Source organism: Cucurbita pepo, chromosome LG12 (genome assembly GCF_002806865.2).
Source record: "Cucurbita pepo subsp. pepo cultivar mu-cu-16 chromosome LG12, ASM280686v2, whole genome shotgun sequence".
NCBI lineage: Eukaryota > Viridiplantae > Streptophyta > Magnoliopsida > Cucurbitales > Cucurbitaceae > Cucurbita > Cucurbita pepo.
In genome coordinates this window covers 8,277,041-8,289,331 of record NC_036649.1, presented here as the reverse complement: position 1 = coordinate 8,289,331, position 12,291 = coordinate 8,277,041, and the positions used below count along the sequence as shown (strand labels likewise).

At 34.7% G+C, this 12,291-nt stretch overlaps 1 protein-coding gene across 1 annotated transcript; it reads right to left on the bottom strand.

The window, feature by feature from the left end:
* Window positions 1-5,144: 5,144 nt before the first annotated feature.
* On the bottom strand, window positions 5,145-7,586 carry LOC111807130 (gibberellin receptor GID1B-like). The gene is made up of 2 exons (XM_023692712.1): window positions 7,247-7,586; window positions 5,145-6,661 (listed from the first exon to the last, which is right to left on the bottom strand). The coding sequence occupies exons 1-2, from the start codon at window positions 7,283-7,285 to the stop codon at window positions 5,672-5,674; spliced, it is 1,029 nt and encodes a 342-aa protein (XP_023548480.1). The 5' UTR covers window positions 7,286-7,586; the 3' UTR covers window positions 5,145-5,671.
* Between the last annotated feature and the right edge of the window lie 4,705 nt (window positions 7,587-12,291).

Genomic DNA, 12,291 nt, shown 5'->3' with positions numbered 1-12,291 from the left:
AATAACACTAGTTTGAAAAATTAGTGGTTTGTTTGCCTATCATAGTCAGCAACAATCATTAAAGCTACTCACTTTCTATTTCTAACTTGTCTCTTTATCACTAATGAACGAGCCATCTTTTTTTTCTCTTCTTACTCTTTATAAAAATAAAAATAAAAATAAAAAAGAGAGATATCATGAGTCTAGCAACAAATGGCTAATTTCTATATCATAAATAATTGTAAATCAATAGATTTTGTATGCATGAATGCATCTGAAGTTCGCTTGGCAGTGTAGGAAGTTGAGATTGGCTGAATTGCCTAAGTAATAGGCTGAGCTTGCTAAATATTTAACCAACAAGTTAAGTTTGATGAACTTGGTCGTCAACATGTAGAGTATGGAAGAACTTTCACCAAATTCATAAAAAGTTCATGTAGTAGATTGCAGTTCTGTTTCTTGATTTTCGTTGTGTCCTGTTGTTTCACTTTTGCACATGCTGTTCTATGTTCTAGTTCTAGGTTATGCTTTTGGACCTAATCCTACTGGGTGATTTTGGTTGCAACTTGTGCTTCTAGTTCATGATTTTACTCTGCTTCATTTTGGTGAAAGTGATTGTATGGTTTTGGACCTAATTCTATTTTGTGAGTGTAGTGGTAATAGTTATAGCATATAGTTTTGGATATATATACACATATGTTCGTTTGTTATATAATGATACAAAATGTAGCTCTAATCCATAAGAATAAGATGTAAAAGGTAATTAGAGAAATCCTTGGAGGCGAACACCAGGATAGAGGCTCGATTAGCTAACGACCAAACCTCTGTATGACCTCAAGTTACCCAAACTTAGAGGGGGAGTGAGGATGCATTGTCGTTGTAAGGCGAGGTGGGGTATCATTATTTTGGGCTTTGGGTACACTTAGGCTCTAGGTGAATTGTGTTGCTAGGGCTCATGGGTAAGAGAGTGTGAGATCCCACGTCAGTTAGAGAGGGGAACAAAGCATTCTTTATAAGGGTGTGGAAACCTCTCCCTAGCAGATGCGTTTTAAAAACCTCGAGAGAAAGCCCAAAAGATAAAACTCCAAAGAGGACAATATATGCTAGCGGTAGGCTTGGACTGTTACAAAGAGGTTACTAGCTCTTTCGAAAGAGTTGGTGAGGTCTGGTTTCTGTTTGGTTAATTTCTGACTTACCGTTGCTTGTAATGGTTGGTAATTTCCAGTTAGTATCAATAGAAAAGTAGCCCCCCTATTCGATCTGCATCCGTGTTGTTTAGCTTGTTGCAGGCTCTACTATTAGAGGGAGATTCCTAACAACCTTCTCCCAAGCTCTCCAAATCCTTATAAACTTTATTCTTCCTTTCAGGCCCAAGGCCCAAATACAAAGAAACCAACCTGCCACAAAAGGAAGAATGCCTTCAAAGAAACTGATAACCCAACCCATATGGGTTGGGTTATAGATTGAGCGGTTTTCAAGCTGAACTAATCAAACTTGTGATAATAGATAACCATGAAGTTCATGAATTTATTAACCCAAAATTCTTGAGCTCATTTATATTTCTAACCCAAAATCAATTTTAAACCCAAACCCTTTTTATAGAGTATATTAAAAGCTAGGTAGGATGACAATTTTGGGTTTTCATTAAAACTCAGTGAACTTAACCAACCCAACCATAATTTTTATGGGTTTGTTTGAGTTGGGTTAGATTCTTTGAGTTATCAGGATCTACGCCCCGAACAACTAGGGCGGGTCTAAAATATCACAAAAACCATACCAACTCAGTACTACTAGCACACCTTTCCTCTAGTCTACCAATTTGATCAGAGCTTTGGGAGGCAAGGACGAAATTCATATTATTGTTGATACACCAAGTCATACGAAGGATATAAAAGAACTTCCAAAAAACAAGTGATCTATGGATTCTTCCCTGCTATTACAGTTCAAGAAACTTAGGTCATTGATAGTTCACTCATGGACCTCGAAATCAGCACAAGGCTCATGTCAATATCAATTTGGGGGAAGAAACTACATTATAATGGATCAAACAGAAGATTTCTTACTTTAATACAGTGGTAACTTGTTAACTCGCTACAGAACTCGAAAGTTGAAGGATCCAGTAAATTTCATAATTTTAAGAATTTCTGTGCAACTTAGAGAAGTGAACATTTTTAATATCCCTATTCATAACTTCATAATGTTCAGAACTATGAACACAAAGAAAGATCTCGATTATGTAAAAGAAAAAAGAGGTCATTTCTCGAAAGTAACTTTGGAGAAACCTTTTTCTAGGCATGTCTCCTCGCCCAATTCTCTTTCTAGAAGAGTCTGAAACGATCTCAACTTCCCAATCTTCGAGAAAAAGAAAACATAAATAAACAAACACTTACGGTTTGGTAGAATGAGGACATCAACCATCTTTGTTTTTGAATTATTTGGCCATAAGAATAATGAACGGGCTATGGATTTCAAAACCACAAAATGAGGGGAAAGGGGGGGAAAAAAAAAAAAAAACACAGAAACCAAAGGGAATCCCTTTCTTTTAGTGTCAAAACCCCATTTCTGTCCATTCATTTTCCCTCTTCAAAATGGGTTCAAGTTCATGAACCTCTCTCAAAAGTCAACCTACTTTGAACAATTGTTCATTCACTTTTAGAGAGTGAGGGTCCACCTTAACCTTCTTTGTCCTTTCTTGTTGTGTTTTCGTGTTCTAGATTTTATTTAGTTCCTCGATTTTGTAGATTTTTTAATGACTTGTTACGTCTGGGATCGAAAATTCTAGGATCGCTAGCATTGTGTTTGGATTGTGCAAGAATGAAAGAACGAAGAAGAGTTAGGAACTAGAAACTTAAGTGGTTTACCTTATGTTTATTTGGTTTGTAGATTTATATATTGAAGCGTAAATTGGGAGTTTTATAAGCTTGAGTTTGCGTAGCTCGAGGGTTAGTTAACTTTGGATAAGTATGTCTATGTATTGAAATACATGAGTTTCGTTTCTTAACGTTGAGCTATGCAATTTATGAGCACATCTGGCTCAAATGGTGAAATGTATGAAATTTTCTCTTATGGGTGGAAGGTTTGAATTTTCCTTCTATTGACTATAAAAATATTCTAAAGAAAATGCTCCCTCAAATTTTCTAAATTATATTTGTGTTAGATTTCCAAGAGCTTTCTAATAAATGCTTTGACAATAGAACCTCCGAAAGAAAAGTAGGACGTGTCGGTCACTTGGAAGTATTTAGTCTTATACGGTGGTCCTTGCAGATTGACACAGGATTCCACATACCCTATCCTATTCAAGTTAGAGTATAAGCTAATGATATTTTTGGCTACTAGACTCTCGCCATTAGGGTACAACACTCCACCACTTTACTTAGCAGCACGACGCTTGTATTACTCTCCCACAACCCCATTTTCACAGTTCAGACTGCTCCCATTTCACTCGTTTGTTTTCCTTTTATTTTTTAGCTACTAAGATGTCTCAGTTCACCGGATTGTCTCTACCTACCTACCCATGAATTCAACAGCAGTTTGTTGTACTAAAACAAGAATGAACAAATGAATTCTCTAGTTTCCATAGCTGGACAGGAACAGAAAACCTAATTTGTGACGTTTGATCAATCATAAAGACTAAAGTGAAACAAAACCCTAATCATACAACCGAACACATTCAAGAAAGCCAACACTCGAAAAAGAAAAAGAAAAAGAAAAGAAATTAGGTAAAATAGGAAGTAATAATTAAGGGAAAAAAAGCATGTTTTGTTCCTAAGACAAAAGAAAAAAAAAATGTTGGTGAAGGACAAAGAAAAGAAAGGCATAGGGGAAAGGAATAAAATGACAAAAGTTGGGAACTTTTGGGTTTGAAATTTGAATTATAATAAAAGTTTAAATGATTTCCCATTGTGATTGACAGATTTGCAAAACATAAGCATATATTCTAATAATTATAATAATTATTATTATTATTAAAAAATTAAAATAAAAAAGTCAATATTTTATTGTATGTTTGGGACAAGATTCCATCATGTCTTTGTCCAAAAGCTTAGCTGTTCCAATCTTTTCCAATGCCTAGTCCAACACTTCAATAACCATTCCCTTTCTTTTCAATTTTCCTTCAAATTATATATTTATATCATAATAAAATATTATTACTGACACGTAGTATTATTCACTTTGCAAAAAAACTCAACCGAGCACTTCAAATATAGACTTGACCTCATGGGTTCAGAGCTTAGAGATTCTTGATTTCGAACCCGTGTCCCAAACAGGCTCTCGATGTTCATCGAGATAGGGCGACCGATGAAAAGGAGGAGGTTTGGGGAGTTTGATGCTATCCCAAATTCCAAACCCCCTTCCTCCTTTTAGGAATAGTGTACAAGGAAATGACAAGAAATGATCAAATCAATGTTTGTAGGATGGTGAAGTCCATGATTAAGACATGGTCTCCAATCATTATTGGCCGCAAAGTTTTATGCTATTTATGGATGAGACGTGGGCAACCCATGTCCTTTTGAGAAGATAGGTAGAAATTACTTATCTTTTCATTCAAATCCAAATATAAAGAATCTAGTCGTGAGCTTCCGACTTCCTTGAAATGACTTTTTAAGTGCTTACAATTTTGTGAAAAGTCATTTTCAACTAACCGTGTAATAACCCAAGCCCATCGCTACCAGATAGTCTGTTTGTCCTGTTACGGATCGCCGTCAACGCATCTATTAGGAAGAGGTTTCCACATCTTAATAAGGAATCCTTTGTTTCCCTCTCCAACCAATGTGAGATCTCACAATCCACCATGTTGGGGACACAGTGTCCTCGCTAGCACACCGCACAATGTTTGACTTTAATACCATTTGTAACAACTCAAGTCCACCGCCAACAAATATTGTCATTTTTGGCCCGTGCCCTCAACCTCACAGAGAAATCCCAAAGACAATATCTACTAACGGTGGCCTTGGACTGTTACAACACGTGTTCAAGTGAATACTTACATCCATCTCACGTAACTTTGTCTAACTAAAGACTCTACAACGGTACAGTACTCAAAATCCAATGCGACACGCATCTTAAGTAGGATCATAATTGTGTTCTATCTATGTAGAACCTATCGTACTTGAAATGAGCTACAAACACTTCACCACACAAAAGAAGAAGAAGAAATGCACATCAGCTAAAAGAGAAGTATACAAACATAAGCCTTTATATTTCATCTCTAAACCACATGTATAACATACAATTCACAAACAAGATGAACCATAACCCTAAACCTGTGTGAAAAATTAGTGCTTATAAATCAGAATGCCCATAGTTTGTTCATCAAAAGATTCATAAACCAACAAAAGTTACCCCTACACTTCACACACTCACTTGTTTAATGGCTGGAAGAGTCAGGCAGGCAAACTTTGAAGGCTTCTTGGCATCTGAACTTTCTGCTCTTTCAGGCTCCTCATTCAACTCATATCAGCTCTATAATTTTGGCCACTTAGCTCCTGAGTATCAATAAGCAGCAGCAGCAGCAAAGGAGCAGAAATAACTGTATATCATATATATATATATAACTACAAAGCATTACAACAAAAGAAAGAACAGATACCCAAGTCATCTGTGTAAAGCCTGTGTTAGGTGTAGCAGATTTTGTTCTTGTTTTTTTTTTTTTTTTTTCACTTGGGTAGGAAAGTTAAGTAGCTGTATGAACAGTTTAAGGGTTGATAAAGTGGTCTATCTCTTCCATTAGACAGTAGAAATGTTCATTGTTTGGCAAGAAATAGAACCCGATTGTCGCCTTCTCGAGGAAGAGAAGTTTCACGTCGTGGCCGGAGTCTTTCAGGCCTTGCACATATGCGAGTTGCCAATCTTGCATCAGGTCCAGACCGGCGACAACGACGAGACTTTTTGGGAAGTTGATTCCCTCTAGGCTTTTGGCTTTGGGGCCAAAAATGTTACAAGCTGGGTGATCTCTGTCTTCTCCTTCAGGGAGATAAGCTTTCCAGTACCAATCTCTGTCTTGAATGGTTACGAAGTATTTACCGTCGAGTTTCTTCTCTGATTCGGTTCTCTTTTCGCCCCCGAACATCGGGTGAAGAAGTATGTTGCCTAATACTTCAATGTCTTCCTCAGCTGCCCTTGCTGCAACATGATGAGCTATGTTGCCACCAGAACTATCACCAGCTAAATACACATGAACCTTGGAATCCTTCCCACTTTGAAGCCATTTCTTTGATTTCACCCATTTGAGTGCAGTCCAGCCATCTTCATATGCACATGGATATCGATATTCAGGCGATCGACGGTAGTTAACCGAGACAACAACCGCCTTGCAGACACTTACGATACGGCGGCAAAAGGTGTCGTAAATAGCACTGTTGGCTGATGAATGAGCAAAGCTCCCACCATGAAAAAACAGGATGACAGGTACAACTTTTGACATGCTTAGAGGCTTCTCAAGATCAATGATGCCCCAGCGAGCTTCATTATCTGGGGCTGGCTGATAAACTCGGTTGAGAAGGCCAGAAGCTCGATCGACATTATCGAATGAGAAAACCCCATCAACTGGATTCACATTGGCTGGAACTTTGCGCTCGAGATACTCCGCTAACTCACGGTTGAAAGTGCCATCAGAGCGGCGGAGGATGGTGTAAGCTAGCTTGAAATTGGATATGAGCACCCATGTGTTCAAAGGAACAACCCTCTGCATCAACAAAGATCAACCCAATGAAGAAAACTAAGAGATAATCAGATAAACCCAAAGTCAATATCAAGGATGAACATGATTATTCTGTAACGGTCCTAGTCCACTGCTAGTAGATATTGTCTTTTTTTTGGGTTTTTCCTCTCAGGCTTCCTAAAACGCGTCGGCTAAGGAGAGATTTCCACACCGTGTTTCCTTCTCCTCCCGAACCAATGACATAATCTCCCAGCATTTCAGCAGCAAATGCAACTAAGAATCCATCAAAACATACCAAAAAAATAAACTCACCAGCTCACTGTTAGCCAAAAACCATCATGAACAATTCAAAACCAGTCAAGTAGTTCACAGAAAGCATCCAAAAACCCTCTAGAAGTCAAACAAAGTGCTCAAATCCTCAACACAAAAACTTACCAAAAACTCAGCATACAAGCAAGAAAGCTTAGAAACCCAAAATCATAACCATTAAAAGCAATGGAAAAAGCTACAAAACAAGAACAGAAGAGACCCCATAAATGAAACCATTAAAACCCAATTCAAAATCTAGCAAATAGCCAGCAAATGAACACAGATTACGCAACAAAGTACCTTAGATTCATTAAGATTGACTTCATTACTCCCAGCCATCTCCTCTTCTGTCAAAAACCCAAAACCCAAAACCCAAGAAATCAACGAAGCGTCAAGAACACAACCAGTGATCTCCACTCAAAACAGCATCAAAACCCCTCTAATTCAAAGAAACAACAAAATGGGTAGAAATATAGCGATGATTGAAGACGAGAAAAACCCCTTTAAGCAGTGGTTTCTGATGAACAACACCCTTTGTTACAGAAACAAGGAGAACAGAGAAGGGCGATAAAGGCAGGCAGGCAGGCAGGGAGATCAAGGGATAATAGAGAAGAAAGAGAAAGGGCGTTTGATGGTCAAAATCGCANTTCTGATGAACAACACCCTTTGTTACAGAAACAAGGAGAACAGAGAAGGGCGATAAAGGCAGGCAGGGAGATCAAAGGATAATAGAGAAGAAAGAGAAAGGGCGTTTGATGGTCAAAATCGCAAAAAAGGGGGGAAGAGAAACGACGGTGGTGGACGGAGACGAGAGAGACGACAAATCGGGCGGCCGAATTGAACTGTTCACAATGGACCTACCATTCCAATATATATATATATATAATAAAAATCTCCAAAAATTAGTTCTGGCTTTATTCTCTCCTCCTCCTTTATAGCGCAATATTTAAAATGTGGGTGTTGTTTGTGTCGTTGAGGAAGGGCTTGTTTTGGAGGAAGAAGAAGAAAGAACAGAAGGGGTTTTGGAGGTCAGTCAATTTTAGTGAAAATGGAAAGGTTCCAAGGGAAGAATGGGCTAATGCCAAATGTCAGACCCATTTTCGGATTTTTTTATTTTTATTTTTATTTTATTTTTTTCTAAAGCAGGGGCGTCGTCCATAGANTTGTGTCGTTGAGGAAGGGCTTGTTTTGGAGGAAGAAGAAGAAAGAACAGAAGGGGTTTTGGAGGTCAGTCAATTTTAGTGAAAATGGAAAGCTTCCAAGGGAAGAATGGGCTAATGCCAAATGTCAGACCCCATTTTCGGATTTTTTATTTTTTTATTTATTTATTTATTTATTTATTTATTTATTTATTTTAATTATTATTTCACTATTTACATCCACTTTTGAAAATTTTATCCTGTTTTCTTTTTGGAAAAATTCAATTAGATAAATAATGGGTTTTTTTGGGCGGTAAATTCTTAAATGAATAAAGGGGTTTTTTTTTTTTTTTTAATTCTTAAAAAAAAAAAAAACAAATCAATTTAGATTATTTGTTATAAAATATTTTAATGATTTTTAAATATATATATATATATAATGAACAGGTTATGGGAAAAATAAATTAATATTTTGATTATTTATTGAATTAATCTCTTTTTTATAATTAGAATTTGTTTTTATTAGAGCTTTAAGCTTCTTTTTTTTTTTTTTTCTATTTATTGTTGATCTTGATTGAATCATTAATTTAATTGATAGGGAAGATTTATGGAATTTTTTCAAATTAAAAAATATTTTTTTTTACTATTGTATATTTCTTAACTTTTAAAATTTTCAATTTTGTCGGGGTAGGGAGTGGTATGAGGATTTAATTCTTTAGTTTAAGAAAAATGTGTATATATTAAATATTATTGAGTCATGCTCGTGTTGACATCACTATTCCAACGAGCCTATATTGTTAATAAATGTATCATCACTACCTCAATACGTCCTAGTTGTAACGAGGGCTTGGGACAATTATACAAATCACACTAGCACTATTTAAGAATACTAGAAAATATGTGGGTAATATTAGAGTATATGAATGTGTGAGATCTCACATCAGTTTGAGAGGGGAACGAAGCATTCATTATAAGGGTGTGGAAACCTCTTCCTAATAGACACGTTTTAAAGCTGAGAGACTAATGGCGATATGTAACAGATCAAAGGGAACAATATTTAAATGGTATCAGAGGTAGACATCAGGGTGGTGTGCTAACGAGGATGCTGGCCCCTAATTGTGAGTTCTCACATTGGAGAGGGGAACGACTATCTCACAGACGCGTTTTAAAACTGCAAAATTGACCGTGAACGTAACAAGTCAAAGCAGACAATATATGCAAATGGTGGGTTTGGGATGTTACTGAAGGATTATTTTAAGGTAATTTGATTTTTTGATAATTAATATGTTTTTTTTTTTTTTTTTTTTANTATGTTTTTTTTTTTTTTTGAATTTTATTAATAATAAAAAGAAAAGGTGGAGACAGAGTTTCCTGCGTGCGGCCAACGCCAAAGCACGTGGCGACAAGGGGTTCCGTCTGGACTCATTTTTGCCAAACCCACCAGCTCGTCAACATTTAATTTCCAGAAATACCCTCAACAATTTTCTAAAACTACCAAAATACCAACGAGAGCGACACGTGTTTTGTCCTGTTCACAAAGCGCGTGACGGCATGTTTTTTGTCAGAGTCTGATAGGAGGCTTTACTACAAATTTTATTATTATTTTAATTTTTTGGAAAGTTAATAACTCGCAACGTGGCCTTAGGATTTTGTCGTATTCGTCTGGAGCCCCGTTTTGGGTTTTTGTAAAAATAAAAAAATATATATATATTTAAAAATCTTATGGGCTATCGACACGTGGCATTACACAGTGGGTCCCGCCAGTAATCATCGGTTTTTATTCTTTGTAGAAAGGAAGAAAAAAACAAAACCAGTTGTTCGTTGTTGTTTTGTTTTGCTACGATTATCGAACTCTTCTCCTGGTGGGTCCCATCCTTAATGACCATCACCTTCTCTTCTCCTGCCACGTGTACTTGTCCACTTCTATCAGCCGTCTGATTGATAAGATATATATATATATATATTTTAGATTAAAATATTGTTTTTGTTTTTATATATTTTTATTTTATTTTAGTCAAACTTAATTTTTATTAATTTTTTTTAAATAATAATAATAATTTACCTACCAAAATCAACCTTGTATTAAAATATTTTGGACAATTATATAGTTCAAAACTATATTTTAAATTAATTTTTTATATTTTTAGATAAATTTTTGTTTATTTCCTCGAAAAAACATTTAAAATACTTTTAAAAAATTGTCCTTTTTTGTCCGTTTTACAGAATCTAAATACAAACAAAACACTATATTTTATTTTAATAACGTGGGACCCGCAGAGAAATGATCTGGACCGTCGGATTTGGGGAATTTTTGCTTTCGGCCGTGAAGATCACGATGCAAAACGAGATGGGAAGGGAAATGCTATGGTACAATCCTTACAGACATTCATTTGTGTACTTCAATTTTTTTTAATATATAATAATTCAATTACCTTCAATTTTTTATATAATAATTATTTAATTGTTTTAATTTACCAACATCGGCTAATTTAGGGAATAGTCATGGGTATCTCCGTTGTTATTAGGTCTTTTGAGAAAGTCCAAAGCAAAGCCACGAGAGCTTATGCTCAAAGTGGACAATATCATATCATTGTGGAGAGTCGTGTTCATTTAACAATGACAACCCTACTTTTTTACGAGAAATTACAGAGATGAAAATCTCGACTTCGATATTTCACGATATCTTATTCTAAAAAAACGACCATAATGAAACTCATACGTCACGAACTAAAATCAAAACTTTAAAATAAAGTACAATATATTTAACTTTTACTTTTACTTTATTAAATAAATAAAAATAAAAATAAAAAAATAAAACATTATCTCAAACACAACATTATCCCATGTGATCAAATGTTGGTTGCATAAAAAAAGAATGCACTTCCCATAATTAGGTATCCGAGCTAATCAACTCTTAACCAAATTAGATCAAATTAATACACTAATATTTATTTTAGACGAAATTTAATATTACAATGACAATTATACCCTTATCTAGAAACGGGTCTTTTAGGGTTGTTCAAAAACTCGATCGTTTACGAGCTTTTATAATATTAAATTATTTATTAAAAAATATAATGAGAGATTGCTTGGAAGGCAAGGAATGGAATGGAATGGAAGGGGGAAGAAAATTCAATAAATTAAATTAAATATTTAAAAAAAAAATAGTGGGAAAAGAAAAAGGGAGTTGGAATGGGTTAGTGGTTGAACAATTGGATGCATGTTTTGTCGTGTAGTGAGTGTGGTGGAGCATGTGCCGCGCACACACGCGAATAAAAACGCACAATTATTTATACCAAACTCATTGTCGTGTTGGTTTCAACTTTCTTTTTAAATAATTAAATTTATTTTATTTTTTGACTTTGACTATATTTTAATATTATATATTTCAAATTTTAATTATAATAATTATAATATAATCTTGCTTTGTTTTGAGGTTTTAATTAGTAGGTCCCACTTAGGTGTAATTAATTTAACGTTTTATATATTTTCACTTAGTTAAAAGTTAATTTCAATTTTTTATTATTTATTAATTGCATTTTACCGCAAAATACGAAATACGGTTACAATAAAGTCGATTTTGAGTGTAAGCTCACGTGAATTTTTTGTCGGTTTCACTAAAAAACATGATTCTCGCTATCTCGTTCCTATTTCGTAAAACGAGATTATTCTCGTGTCCATAATAAAGTAAAACTGAATGGCGTAAAGGATATGTAAAAATAAATATTATCTAAAAAATAAGATTGTCGTTATTAGAAAAATAATAACTATATTTACATAATTTATTAGGATAATTATTAGGGTAAAAATAGTATAATTTATAATAAAGTTAAAAGTTAATTTGAATTTCTGATTATTTATTAATCGAATTTTACCGTAAAAAAAATGAAATACCGTTACAATAAAGTCGATTTTGAGTACAAGTTCACGTGAATTTTTTGTCGGATTCGCAAAAAACTACGAGTCTCGCTATCTCGTCCCTATTTTGTGAAACGAGACTATTCTCGTGTGTATAATAAGATAAAATTGAACAGCGTAACGAATTTGTTAAAATAAATATCGTGATTAGAAACATAATAACTATATTTACATAATTTATTCAGATAATTATTAGAGTAAAAATAGTCGATTTATTTTATTAATTGAATTTTTCGGTAAAAAATGAAATACTGTTACAATATTAAAGTCGATTTTGAGTATAAATTC

What these genes read in the sequence shown, in the direction of transcription:
- LOC111807130 (XM_023692712.1), bottom strand. Translation starts at nt 7,285, where the DNA reads ATGGCTGGGAGTAATGAAGTCAATCTTAATGAATCTAAG. An exon ending in TCAATCTTAATGAATCTAAG is followed by an intron (nt 6,662 to 7,246) that starts GTACTTTGTTGC and finishes TTGTTGATGCAG; the next exon opens with AGGGTTGTTCCTTTGAACAC.